Below are 14,508 nucleotides of genomic sequence, written 5' to 3' on the forward strand. Positions count from 1 at the left end.
TGCAATTGCCCCTACAGTATTTATTGAAGAGACCAGTCTTTTTGCCTTGATTATTTTCAGTTCCGTTGTCAAAGATTAGTTGGATGTACATGTGTCAGCTCCCATCTGGGATTTCTATGCTGATCCATTTTCTTCTTTGTTTCTGTGCAAGTACCACACTGTTTTGATGACCATTGTTCTGTAGAATGTCTTGAGTCTGGAATTGTGATCATTTTGGCTATTCATGGTCTCTTGTGCTTCCGGATGAACTTTAGTATCTTTTCTATTTATGAGAAGAATGCTGTTGGGATTTTGATTTGTATCTCCTTGAATCTATATATTACTTTTAGTAATCTAGATATTTTCATGATGTTGTACTGCCAATCCAGAAACATGATAGGTTTCTCCATTTTAATGCTTTCTATTTTTTTTTTAATGCTTTGTAATTTTCAGTATAGAGGTATTCCATATCTTTATTTAAGCAAATCCCAAGGTATTTGAAATTCCTACTCACTATCTTAAAGGGGACTGTACTCACAATTTCTTTCTAAGTCATGGAGTTATTTATGTATTAGTGCCAAAAATTTATGTTTTGTAATTTTGTGTCCTTCTACCCTGCCAAATCCTCTTATAAGTTCCAATAGTTTTTTGGTTGAATCTTGCTTCTCTTATGTAGAAAACCATGCCATGTGCAAAAAGAGATAATTTCAATTTCTCAGTTCCAATTTGAATTCCATTAATTTGTTTTTCTTTCCTAATAGCTCTAGCAAAGACTTCCAATAATCTTTTGAATAGCAGTGTTGAAAATATACATCCTTGTCTAGTTCCAGATCTCAGTGGAAAATCTTCTAGTATTTATTTACTGTGATGATGACATGGAGTTTTTCATATATTGTTTTGATTGTGTTTTAGAAATTTCTTTCTATTCCTATCTTTATTAAACTTTTTAGCATGAAGTAGTGCTGGATTTTGTCAAATGCCTTCTTTACATCTATAGAGATGATCAAATGATTTTTATTTCCAATTTGCTGATGTGGTGAATCACATTTATTGAATTGTGAATGTTAAACCTATATTTTAAGTCTATATTATCTATGAATGGTTATGCCATCTTATTTATCCTTTCCATTAGCCTTGAATACCTTTTTCCTCTCTTTCACTATCAGTTTCCACCTATCTTTGTTGATGAGATATGTCTCCTGTAGGCAAGAGATAGATGGATTTTGTTTTGTATCCAGCCTGCTAATCTCTGACATTTGATTGAGGAGCTTAAGCCACTTACATTCAGGGTTAATATGGATAGGTAGCAATGTGGCCTTCCCATTTTAGCATTGGGTCACTCATTGTTTGATCTAGTCTTCTGTTGTCCTTGCACTGGGATGTTCTCCAGGTTTGACTTTGGTTTTGGTAGGTGTTATTCCTTTTCTCTCTCAAGATGATATCTTTAAGCATCATTCTCATAGCAGGTCTAGAAGAGGCAAATGCTTTGGGCTTTTCTTTAATGTGGATGGATTTTGTTTCATTTTCAAAGACAAAGAAAAGCTTTTCTGGGTGTTATTCTGAACTTTAAAATTGTGGAATGAAGTATCTTCCAGTTCTGAGATCCTTTCTTCTGCCTCACTCATTCTCTCATTGAAGCCTTCCAATAGATTTTTAATTTACTCCACTGCATTTTTAATTTCTAGCTTATCAACTTTCATTTGATTCATTGCTACTATTTCCTGTAAAACATATTCCATGAATTTCTTGAACTCCTATATGTTTTGTTATTGTTGATATGAAGCTTTATAAAAAAAAGTTTTTAAAGGTCTTTTCCCCTGTCTTCTCTATGTCTAGAGGTTGATTTTATTAATTGTGTTTGATACCCAGTTCCTCGTTTGCAATCACTTTTGCCATTCCCTCCAGCAAGTTTCAGTCCCAGGCTCTTATGCTAGGTTTCTACCATGGTCACCGTAGGCCTAGATTCTGGAACATCACTCTTCATCTCCTGTGATACCACACTGTGGCCGTGCCCTTGTCTGCACAGCCTTTATCCCACTCCTAGCTCCACCAATGCCTGGGATTAGAGACATGCCATTTGCCCTAAATTACTGTGTACTTGTCATGCCTAAACCTGCTAGTGTTTAGGTCTGAGGGCCACCTGGACCTATTTTCATCAGAACCTGTATGATGCCAAGTCGATACTAAATTCAATATGGAACCAATGCAATACACTGAGCCAGAATTGGTCTCGCTCCTGGACTAGCACATGCACAGCTCATTTTCGTTCCTCTGGTGTCCTCAGCTCTTGCCACAGTACACAATTCGCAGCCTTTTATATGCACAGCTCACTGCAGCTTTTGCAACTGTACACAAAAGAGTACATGATGTTACACAGGTGATGATTGGGCTGTGGAATTCATCCTGTTCCTGCATTGCTGCTTGGGTTCTGCCACTTTGTCTCTGTTCATGGTCAGATCAAACAAATCAGCAGGACAGGCAATTTTTTGCCTTGGTTCACTTCTGTTCTCCTGGTAAACTCCCCTTCCCACTTGATTGCTGGTAGAATTCTGATCACCAATCAGTGATATCTGACTGGGCTATCTGGTCACTGCAGCATTTCTGTGTTGATTCTGCTGCTTTTCCATATCTGTGGGTCTCCAGGTGCCTTCTGCCATTGGCCTGTCCTCTCCTATTTTCTGAAATCTGTCCTCTTTTCTTCACCCTGGCTAATTATCTTCCATCAGTTTATACCTGTGGTCACCCTGTATTTCCATTTTTGCAAACTGCTCTCCTGTACTTTTTCATTCTCATTTCCATTTATGTTCAGTTTCAAAACAGATTTCTTTGTGGTCTACAAATTTTAATTTGAATGTAAGCTTTCACATTTAGGAAGACAAGGTATGACCTTCTTCTTAAACATACTCTCTCCACTTTCATCCTTTTGTTCAGTTTATAAAGATGGGTGACTGGTCCTCTACAGTTGACAGCTCTAATAATATCAATGTTATTATAAGTGTGTGAATATTCTGTAGAAACAAAATAATTCTTGTCTTGTTATTTTTTAAAAAAATATTCTCTTAATTACCAACAGCTCTGCACTCCCAAATTAAGACCTCCGGAGACTGAAATACACATTCTGCTTCATTGACTAATGCACTGCAATCTTAATATCACTTTGGGAATATGATGCAATCTTTAACTACTGCTGCCTGTTTTCAACAATTAGTGGAATGATGTTTACCTGCACATCTTAATTTAGTGCAGAAACTAATTGTTTCTTTAATCATACAATTACTTTCCCATTCTCTGCTGAGTTCTCTGTACTAGGTTGGATATAAACATCAATTTTTTTTTCTTGAATGGAAAACAAATATAATTAAATCAAGCAAGGAAATATTGAAATCATAACTGCTCATTCACAGTCTACAGTTAGCATTAAAAATCTTCTAAAAAGATGGAATAAGATAACACCCAGTACATTCCAGAACATGCTCCCATTCCCACAGATACATGTAGGCTCAGGCCTAAGGATTTTCAGCAAATTTGTTTACATAACATGAAAATTCAAAATAATCAAAATTTCAGCAAAATAGAGTTCTATCTCTCCAAAAGAGGTATCTACTGAATCACCTATTGAAAGACCCTCACCAAAAAGCATGAGCTTTAGCAGCAGCAACGCCATTTTGCAAGGCTTAGAACTAAGAATAACAGGATCTCTGGGAAGGAAGCAGACAAGGACAGGGCAAGCTTGCCTCATATCCGTGGTCAAACATCTGGCCCCCAAATAAGGCAGAAATATTAGGAAAGAGAGCTAACTCAGCGCCAACTCAGCTGTTATCAGAGATAGGGAACCAACTCAAGGCTAAATCAGTCATTATTAAAAATCCCCGGTACTAAAATAAAGTTGTCATCATCATGACCCTGGCCTTATAGGAATCCACCAATCAGAGTCCTATAACTATGCTTCTTGCTTCTGTAATTGCGCTTCTGCTCCTGAACCCTATAAAAACCCCCAGACCCCAACCTGAGGCGCGCAAGTCTTCCAAGAGACTTTGTTGCCCCAGGTACCTGTGTATCTGAATAAACCTCTTGCTGTTTGCATCCGTACAAGTGGTCTCGTTGTTCCTTGGGAGGGGCCTCTCCAAAGGAGGGACACCCATTTCGGGGGTCTTTCATTTGGGGGCTCGTCCGGGATCAGAGACCCCTGCCCAAGGACCACCGACCCACCTCCGGGAGGTAAGCTGGCCAGCGCTTGAAATTTGTTTATGTCCTTGTCTCTGTGTTTGTGTTGAAATCTCGCGCTTGCGTTTGTACGACCCGGCCGTGTCGCTTTGTACTTGGCGGACCCGTGGAGGAGCCGACGGGCTCGGACTCCCGACCGCAACCCTGGAAGACGTTCCGGGGACATTTGGAGTCAGGTTTCTGGCTCATTTGAATTTTGTGAACCTGACCCGAATAGGACTCTTTGGGGCTCCCCCACTGTCTGAAGGGTACACGGTTCGTTTGGGAGACGAGAGATCCGGACTCTCATCACGATCTCCATTTGAGTTTTTGCTTTCGGTTTGGCACCAAAGCCGCGCTGCGAAGTTGTTTTGTTTCAGTGCCGGCCTATTGTTTGTGGTCTTTGTGTTCAGTGTTTTGTCTGTCGAGATAATGGGACAATCTATTACCACCCCACTTAGCCTTACTTTACAGCATTGGCGAGATGTCCAGGACATAGCTAACAATCAGTCAGTAGATGTCCGCAAGAAAAAATGGATTACCCTCTGCTCCTCAGAGTGGCCAACCTTCAACGTTGGCTGGCCAAGAGATGGAACCTTTAATCCTAACATTATTTCACAGGTCAAACACAAAGTGATGGATCCTGGTCCTCATGGTCATCCAGACCAAGTGGCCTATATAATTACCTGGGAGGCCCTCATTCATGCTCCACCTCTGTGGGTCAGGCCTTTTATTACTCTTAAACCACCCTCTACCCCTATCCCCTCTGCTCCTCCTCCCCTTCCAACCCTTGGGCGCCCCTCTCAGTCTTCACTCTACCCAACCCTTGTCAAACCCACACAGATCCAAAATGCAAAGAATCACCCAAAGTTAAGGTCTTACCCCCAGGAGAAGATCTTGTAATGGACCTGCTGGCTGAGGAACCCCCACCATATCGAGATCAACAAGCGGCAGAAGCTGAACCGGAAGAGACCCCAGCCGCCGATTCTGCACCTTCCCCGATGGCAGGGCGGCTACGAGGGCGTCGGGAACAACCTCCTGACTCCACTTCCCGTGCCCTCCCCCTGCGGGCCGGTCCCAATGATCGGCTCCAGTACTGGCCGTTTTCTGCCTCTGATTTATACAATTGGAAACATAACAATCCCCCCTTTAGCAAGGACCCCTCTATGCTAACCTCTTTGATTGAGTCTATTTTAGTGACACACCAGCCCACTTGGGATGATTGTCAACAGTTACTACAGACATTACTGACGACCGAGGAAAAACAACGGGTTTTCCTGGAGGCCAGGAAAAATGTTCTAGGAGACAATGGCCGCCCCACCCAACTACCCAATGAGATTGATGCAGCCTTTCCCCTGGAGCGGCCCAATTGGGATTTCACTACGGATGAAGGTAGGAACCACCTGCGTCTCTATCGCCAGTTGCTCATAGCGGGTCTCCATGGGGCGGCACGGCGCCCCACCAATTTGGCTCAGATCAAGCAGGTAATACAGGGGTCCGAGGAAACTCCCTCGGCATTTCTTGAGCGGCTAAAAGAGGCCTACCGTATATACACCCCATATAACCCAGAAGATCCAGGGCAAGCCACCAATGTGGCCATGTCCTTCATCTGGCAATCAGCTCCAGACATTAGAAAGAAACTTGAGAGACTTGATAATCTCAGAGAAAGCTCTATTCAGGATTTACTTAAAGAGGCAGAACGTATTTTTAATAAGCGTGAAACTCAGGAAGAAAGAGATGAGAGACTTAAAAAGGAAACAGAAGAACGTGATGAAAGGTTGAGACGTGAAGCCGAAGAGAGAGAGAATGTCAGAGATCGCAAAAGAAACAAGGAAATAAGTAGACTATTAGCCACCATAGTGTCAGGACAAACTCAGGAGAGACGAGGAGGGGATCGGAGGAGCCCCCAAGTAGATAAAGATCAATGTGCCTATTGCAAGGAAAGGGGACATTGGGCCAGAGATTGCCCTAAGAACCCAAAGAGATTTAAAAGACCAGGGCACCAGGCTTCCATACTGACTCTAGAAGATTAGAGAGGTCAGGGCCAGGAGCCCCCCCTGAGCCCAGGATAACTCTTAATGTTGGGGGGCAACCTGTCACCTTCCTGGTGGATACCGGGGCACAGCACTCGGTGTTGACCCATGCCCCGGGACCTTTGAGCGACAGATCGGCTTGGGTCCAAGGAGCGACCGGAGGAAAAAGATACCATTGGACGACTGACCGAAGAGTGCAGCTGGCAACTGGTAAAGTGACTCATTCTTTTCTACATGTTCCTGATTGCCCCTATCCATTATTGGGACGGGATTTGCTTACCAAATTAAGGGTGCATATACATTTTGAGAGTAATAGGATTCGAATAACTGATCCAAAGGGAGCGCCTCTCCAGGTCCTCACCCTCCAATTAGAAGACGAATACAGGTTATATGAGATTCTGGAGCCAAATAATACAGAGATAAAAAATTTAAACTTAGATTCTTGGATAAAGAGATTTCCTATGGTTTGGGCGGAAACCGGAGGGATGGGCCTTGCACTCCGGCAGCCGCCTCTGGTCATTGAACTGAAAGCCACTGCGACTCCGGTCTCTATAAAGCAGTACCCAATGTCCCAAGAAGCTTATCAGGGTATCAGACCACATATCAAGAGACTTCTGGATCAAGGCATTTTAGTTCCTTGCCGATCACCTTGGAATACCCCGCTTCTTCCAGTAAAGAAGCCGGGAACAGAGGACTATAGACCTGTACAAGATTTAAGAGAAGTTAATAAAAGAGTGGAAGATATTCATCCCACTGTGCCTAATCCCTATAACTTACTTAGCACACTTCCACCTACACATATTTGGTATACAGTTTTAGATTTGAAGGATGCCTTCTTTTGTCTCAGACTTAGTCCCCAAAGCCAATCTTTGTTTGCTTTTGAATGGAAGGACCCGGACTTGGGACTCTCAGGTCAACTGACCTGGACCAGGTTACCTCAAGGCTTCAAAAATAGTCCCACATTGTTTGATGAGGCTCTCCATCGGGACCTCGCAGATTTCAGAGTTCAGAATCCGACTCTAATACTTCTACAGTATGTGGATGACCTCCTATTGGCAGCAACCACCGAAACAGATTGTCGACAGGGCACTGAGTCCCTGTTACAAACTTTGGGACAATTAGGCTACAGAGCCTCTGCAAAGAAAGCACAGCTCTGCCAAACCCAGGTCACATATCTAGGATATCAGTTAAAAGATGGACAGAGGTGGCTGACTGCCGCCCGCAAGCAGGCGGTGACCAACATTCCCGCCCCAAGGAATTCTCGTCAACTACGAGAATTCCTGGGGACCGCGGGTTTCTGCCGCCTATGGATTCCTGGGTTTGCTGAAATGGCAGCCCCCCTTTACCCCCTTACAAAGCAGGGAGCAACGTTTAATTGGGGGTCTGAGCAGCAACAGGCCTTTGATGATATCAAGCAGGCTCTTCTGACTTCTCCCGCTTTGGGCCTTCCCGATGTCACGAAGCCCTTTGAATTGTTTGTGGATGAAAAGCAGGGCTACGCAAAGGGAGTCCTGACCCAAAGATTGGGGCCCTGGAGGCGACCTGTAGCCTACCTCTCTAAGAAACTGGATACTGTTGCCTCTGGCTGGCCACCTTGTTTGCGGATGGTGGCAGCTATAGCCGTTTTAACTAAGGATGCTGGCAAATTAACTTTGGGACAATCATTGACTATCTTGGCGCCTCATGCAGTTGAGGCCCTAATCAAACAACCGCCAGACCGCTGGCTCTCCAATGCCCGTATGACCCATTATCAAGCTATGCTCCTAGACACGGACCGGATACACTTTGGACCGGTTGTTGCCTTAAACCCAGCAACTCTGCTTCCCCAACCGGAGGATATAGAGCAGCATGACTGCCTACAGATCCTCGCAGAAGTACACGGGACACGACCAGACCTAACGGATCAGCCCCTCCAGGACGCGGACTTCACCTGGTATACGGACGGGAGCAGCTTCATAGATAATGGAGAACGGAAAGCCGGAGCAGCAGTAACCACAGAGACCGAGGTAATCTGGGCTAAGGCCCTTCCATCCGGGACTTCAGCCCAGAAGGCTGAACTCATCGCCTTGACCCAGGCGCTCCAAATGGCAAAAGGTAAGAGGCTTAACGTTTATACTGATAGCCGTTATGCTTTCGCCACGGCACATATTCATGGAGAAATATACCGAAGCGAGGGTTACTGACTTCAGAGGGCAAAGACATTAAAAATAAGTCTGAAATCTTGGCTTTACTTAAGGCCCTGTTTTTGCCTCGGAAATTGAGTATCATCCATTGCTTAGGACACCAAAAAGGACAGAGCCCAGAAGCTCGGGGCAATCGACTGGCAGACACTGCTGCCCGGGAAGTGGCTCTGGAGAACAAAGCTCCGCCCCGAGCTCTTTCTCTAACTACCCAGGAAATGCGGTCCACCCTGGATACCTCTTTTGAGTATGGCTTTGGAGATATAAGAATTTTACAAGAATTAGGGGCACAACATGATGCTGAAAAAGGACATTGGATATTTCATGGTAAACCTGTAATGCCCCAAAAGCAAACTCGTGAATTAATTACCTGCTTACATAAATTAACCCATCTCAGCAGTAGAAAAATGAAAATCCTTCTGGACAGAGAAGAGAGTCCTTATTTCCTACTAGGGAAAAATAAAATCTTACAAACTGTAGTGGATGAATGTACGGCGTGTGCACAAGTTAATGCGGGAAAAACCAAAGTAGGACAAGGAACTCGAGTGCGAGGACACCGCCCTGGGACTCACTGGGAAATTGATTTCACCGAGGTAAAGCCTGGACAATATGGTTATAAATATCTTCTAGTATTTGTGGATAACTTCTCAGGATGGGTAGAGGCTTTCCCCACTAAGCACGAGACTGCAAACGTTGTGACCAAGAAACTGTTAGAAGAAATCTTCCCAAGGTATGGTATGCCTCAGGTATTAGGAACAGATAATGGGCCTGCTTTTGTTTCTCAGATAAGTCAATCAGTGTCTAAGTTACTGGGGATCGATTGGAAATTACATTGTGCTTACCGACCCCAGAGTTCAGGACAGGTAGAACGAATGAATAGAACCATTAAGGAGACTTTAACCAAATTTACGCTTGCAACTGGCTCTAGAGACTGGGTGCTCCTCCTTCCGGTAGCCCTTTACCGAATTAGAAATACTCCAGGACCACATGGTCTCACTCCTTTTGAAATCTTGTACGGTGCACCTCCGTCCCCCGTTAGTCTTTCTAGCTCAAATTTAATTCCTTATTTTGCCAATAATCCTTCTTTAAAAGCTCATTTGCAGGCCTTACAACTTGTACAGTGGGAAATCTGGAAACCACTTGCAGCTGCCTACAAGGACCAGACGGATCAACCAGTGGTACCCCACCCTTTCCAGATAGGAGACTCTGTGTGGGTCCGCAGACACCAGACTAAGAACCTGGAACCTCGGTGGAAGGGTCCTTACACCGTCCTTTTGACCACACCAACAGCACTCAAAGTAGACGGCATCTCATCTTGGATCCACACCTCCCACGTCAAGGCTGCCCACTCTTCAGAGGAAGAAAGCAACGCCACGACAACATGGAAAGTCCAACGCACTCAAAATCCTCTAAAGATAAGATTAACCCGTGGGGCTCCCTGATTATTATAGGAGTCATGTTAAATTCTAGCTTAGTTCACAGCAGTCCCCATATCTCCCGGTCAATGGCTTGGGAAGTTCTCTCTCAAACTGGGGATGTTGTGTGGTCAACCTCCCAAATCGCCCCCCCTGGGACCTGGTGGCCTGATTTAACCCCTGATGTGTGTGATTTAGTTGCCGGTCTTAATAATTGGGACATCCCCTCAATAGATCCTGCAAAAGAAAGACCTAAATGTGTCCCTAAGTCCAAATATGGCTTATGTCCGTGCCATCGGGCACCTTATAAGATACCAGGATGCTCCCATCCCCGCTTTCGAGTAGAGCTGCAAAAACTTCCATTTTATGTATGTCCAGGAACTGGAAGAGATAAAACGCAGATACACACTTGTGGGGGAATAGATACTTATTTTTGTGCTGCATGGGGTTGTGAGACATCTGGGACAGTCTATTGGAAACCCAACAAAAAAGATTGGATACAGGTCAGCCGGAGTAAGCATACTCCGACCAGCTCAGGACCCGGTACTTGTTTCTTTAACCCTGGAAAAAAATGGTGGAAAGGTGGAGATTGTGAAGATTTCTCTTGTAATCCACTTAACATTTCCTTTACCCCTGAAGGAAGAAAAATAAGTGATCTGCCAGAATGGATTAAGGGAAGGACATGGGGTCTGAGATTTTATATGTCAGGAACAGATCAAGGATTCCTTTTCACTCTCAGATTACGTCTGGACCAGGGCCCCTCAAAACCTATTGGTCCCAACCCTGTCCTTCCTAGACAGAGAAAACCCTCTTTATTGGCACCCCAAGTCCCACAGGTTCGTAATATGTTCCAAAATGTTACCACATTATCTCCGCAGATTAGTAACCGCGTTGTGACAACCACAACAGGGGACAGATTATTCGATTTATTACAAGGAGCCTATTCAACCCTTAATCTCACGGACCCAGATCGGACTCAAGACTGTTGGCTATGTTTGATCTCTAGACCTCCCTATTATGAAGGAACCGCCATTATAGGAAATTATACTAATCACACCTCTACACCCATTAACTGTACTACTGTTCCCCAACATAAATTAACTCTGTCTGAAGTATCCGGACAAGGTCTTTGTGTAGGAACTATTCCCACAACCCATCAGGCATTATGCAGTCAAATCAAAACATTAACTAAAGGAAATTATAATTTAATGGCTCCCAATGGAACCTATTGGGCATGCAATACTGGATTGACTCCATGCATTTCTTCTGTGATACTTAATTTGACTTCTGATTATTGTGTTTTAATAGAATTATGGCCTAAGATTATTTATCATGGTTCCGAATATATTTTTGACCATTTTGAGAATAGATTCCGAACCAAGAGAGAGCCAGTGTCCCTCACTCTGGCTTTATTGCTCGGGGGCATAACTGTAGGAGGGATTGCGACAGGAATAGGGACAGGAACCACCGCTCTCATACAAACCGGTCAATTTAAACAACTCCAAAATGCTATGCACAATGATATAAAAACATTAGAAGAATCAGTTAGTGCCCTTGAAAAGTCTTTAACCTCTCTTTCAGAAGTAGTACTGCAAAATAGAAGAGGATTAGATATTCTATTCTTACAACAGGGAGGACTATGTGTGGCACTCCAAGAAGAATGCTGCTTTTATGCAGATCATACGGGATTAGTGAGAGATAACATGGCTAAACTCAGAGAAAGACTCAAACAAAGACAACACCTACTAGAGTCAGAACGAGGTTGGTTCGAGAATTGGTTTAACCGGTCACCTTGGTTCACTACCCTAGTATCCTCAATCATGGGACCCCTAATTATTTTTCTCTTAATTTTGTTTTTTTGGACCCTGTATTTTCAAGAAATTAGTTGCACTTATTAATAACAGATTTGCACTTATTCAAACTTTAGTAGTAACTTTACATTCTGAACCATACCAGATCACCCGATCCCGGTACCGTGCAATCGAACAAGATGACCCAGATATCCTAGAAATAGAAACCACTACCACCTAGCCGAATGAAAGATTTCATTCGGAGTTAGAAGAAAAAGGGGGGAATGAAAGACCCTCACCAAAAAGCATGAGCTTTAGCAGCAGCAACGCCATTTTGCAAGGCTTAGAACTAAGAATAACAGGATCTCTGGGAAGGAAGCAGACAAGGACAGGGCAAGCTTGCCTCATATCCGTGGTCAAACATCTGGCCCCCAAATAAGGCAGAAATATTAGGAAAGAGAGCTAACTCAGCGCCAACTCAGCTGTTATCAGAGATAGGGAACCAACTCAAGGCTAAATCAGTCATTATTAAAAATCCCCGGTACTAAAATAAAGTTGTCATCATCATGACCCTGGCCTTATAGGAATCCACCAATCAGAGTCCTGTAACTATGCTTCTTGCTTCTGTAATTGCGCTTCTGCTCCTGAACCCTATAAAAACCCCCAGACCCCAACCTGAGGCGCGCAAGTCTTCCAAGAGACTTTGTTGCCCCAGGTACCTGTGTATCTGAATAAACCTCTTGCTGTTTGCATCCGTACAAGTGGTCTCGTTGTTCTTTGGGAGGGGCCTCTCCAAAGGAGGGACACCCATTTCGGGGGTCTTTCACTATATCACATGAGTCAGAATTAACTGAACAGAACAATAAAACATTTCCATATTGCACATTTCCAGTGCCTTAATGAATAGCAATGAAAAACCTTATTAAATAGTCTATGCTAAATGAAGTGTAATGATTTAAGGGCAATCAATGAAATTATGATTAGTAATATACAATATAATCATTGTTATAAGTCATTCTCAGCACTGTCTTTTAAATGGAAATATCTTCATGATAAGCTTGCCAGATAAAACACAGTGCATCTAGTTAACTTTGAATTTTGAAAAAGAATTAAAAAATAAAGAAAAACTTCTAGTTTAAACATTTCCTAAAAATGTAAGATCTATGCAATCTGTCTATGAACCACTAATGAATTCAGCATCCTATATTTTTAGTTGTTTAGTAAGCTTGTTTTTGAAGTTTAACTCCCTCATTTCCCATAAATATAGCCCTAGTATTTGTTAGGCCCTACTATGTGATTCTTATAGCCAATGTTTTAAAGATAGTTACCAGCATAGGAAAATCAAATGAATCAGTGAATGAATTATCAGATCGTAAGAAAGAATCTTGCATATGGTTCAATGCATAGTTAAATTACCTGTTTATTAGTAGTATGTTTATAGCAACCAAAAATCAAGAAAGGAAATTGAAAAAAAAAGGTCAGTCTATGGGTAATTTGTCAAGTAAATATTTCTCTAAAATATGTTTTACAAACCCTTGCATTGGGAAAAATGATCAAATATATTATACACAAATATTTCACTGCTCCTTACTTAGATGCCCAAATGCCTTATTTGTTACATATCTTTATTTCATTGAGACAGACAAACAGACAGTGCTTTGCCTGAATGCCCACAATAGCTGAACATTTGAGTTCACATCTAGGAATTCAATCTCCTACATTGGTCTCCTACATTGATACCAGCAAGCCAACTATTTTAGTCCTCACCACTGCTTCCAGAGTCCACATTAGCAGGAAACTGTAGCCAGGAACTTGGGACTGGAACAAAAGTCAGGTTTTGCTCACACATGTAGTCATTTTAATAAGTAACAGGTAATGAATTATACGGGTAATAAAACTTAAAAAGTGAGAAAGGTAGCAACTGAAGTGGAAGATGCTACTGAAGGGTATTTAACTAATGTTTGCGTAACACCAAGACAGACAAATTGATTTTAACCGTTGGCAAAGTTAACAGAAAGAAGACCCATCATGCAATGTCGTGAGAGGCTATCATCTAGAATTTGTGAAAATAAATCTAGCGATGCTATGAGAAAAATCATAAATATGACAGAAATAGGATACAACCAGACTCTTTAAGGGGAAATGTAAATGGTTAACTATGAAACAAAATGCATGTTCAGATTTCATAACAATCACAAGAAATTTCAATTAAAGCACTTGAAAGTATCTCTAGCATTGATTCACATTTAAAAAAATAGAACCTTTGAAAAACACAGCATATTTTTGCAAATAGTATTATTTGCTTTGCATCAGAGTACTCAAGAAACATATAGTCTCAGAGCTATGTTTATCAGTTATTAAGTTTGTTTACTTAACACTTCTCTGCACTAACAAAATAATGATATATTTTTGAAACTATATGAAACTATAGGAAGTACTTTAAAATATTTTCAATATTTCCTCTGATTATTCTTTGCTATACTTCGAACATTTCACTTGTTATTCACGTGAATATTGCTTTGTTGGAAACATTGCTTTTGATGGTAATTTTCTAATTGTCTGTCCCTTTATTCTATAGAGTTCTTTTTTTCAAATTTATGTTTAATTGTGTTGGTCTGCTTATTACATACTCTTTCAGTCTATTAAATCTTAGTGTGAGAATACAACTCATAAAATACTACTATGAGAATAAGAGTATAGTGACTTTTCATAGATTGGATTTTTTTGTCTGCTTTAAGTCCTTTTTCTCTAACTACTCTACTTACATGTCTACTCTGTCCAAAATAAAAATAAGACTTGCTCATGAGAGGAAGATAACAGAGTCAGTATCCAAAAAAACTGTTCAATGAATATTTTTGTTTATTGTTTTGACGTCTATCTTGCTAATTCAATTTTCTTTATACAATGT

At 42.0% G+C, this 14,508-nt stretch overlaps 1 protein-coding gene across 1 annotated transcript in view; it reads left to right on the plus strand.

Moving 5' to 3' along the window:
- The first annotated feature begins 4,614 nt into the window (after nucleotides 1-4,614).
- The window catches only part of LOC131480873 (uncharacterized), a 33,912-nt gene continuing 24,018 nt past the window's right edge, over nucleotides 4,615-14,508 (plus strand). Inside the window, 5 exon segments of the mRNA XM_058667347.1 lie at nucleotides 4,615-5,010; nucleotides 5,058-6,234; nucleotides 6,237-8,381; nucleotides 8,384-9,823; nucleotides 10,045-10,178. Of these exon segments, the coding sequence (XP_058523330.1) occupies nucleotides 4,615-5,010; nucleotides 5,058-6,234; nucleotides 6,237-8,381; nucleotides 8,384-9,823; nucleotides 10,045-10,178 (5,292 nt within the window).

The sequence above is a fragment of the Ochotona princeps genome, chromosome 7, assembly GCF_030435755.1.
Source record: "Ochotona princeps isolate mOchPri1 chromosome 7, mOchPri1.hap1, whole genome shotgun sequence".
Classification (NCBI taxonomy): Eukaryota; Metazoa; Chordata; class Mammalia; order Lagomorpha; family Ochotonidae; genus Ochotona; species Ochotona princeps.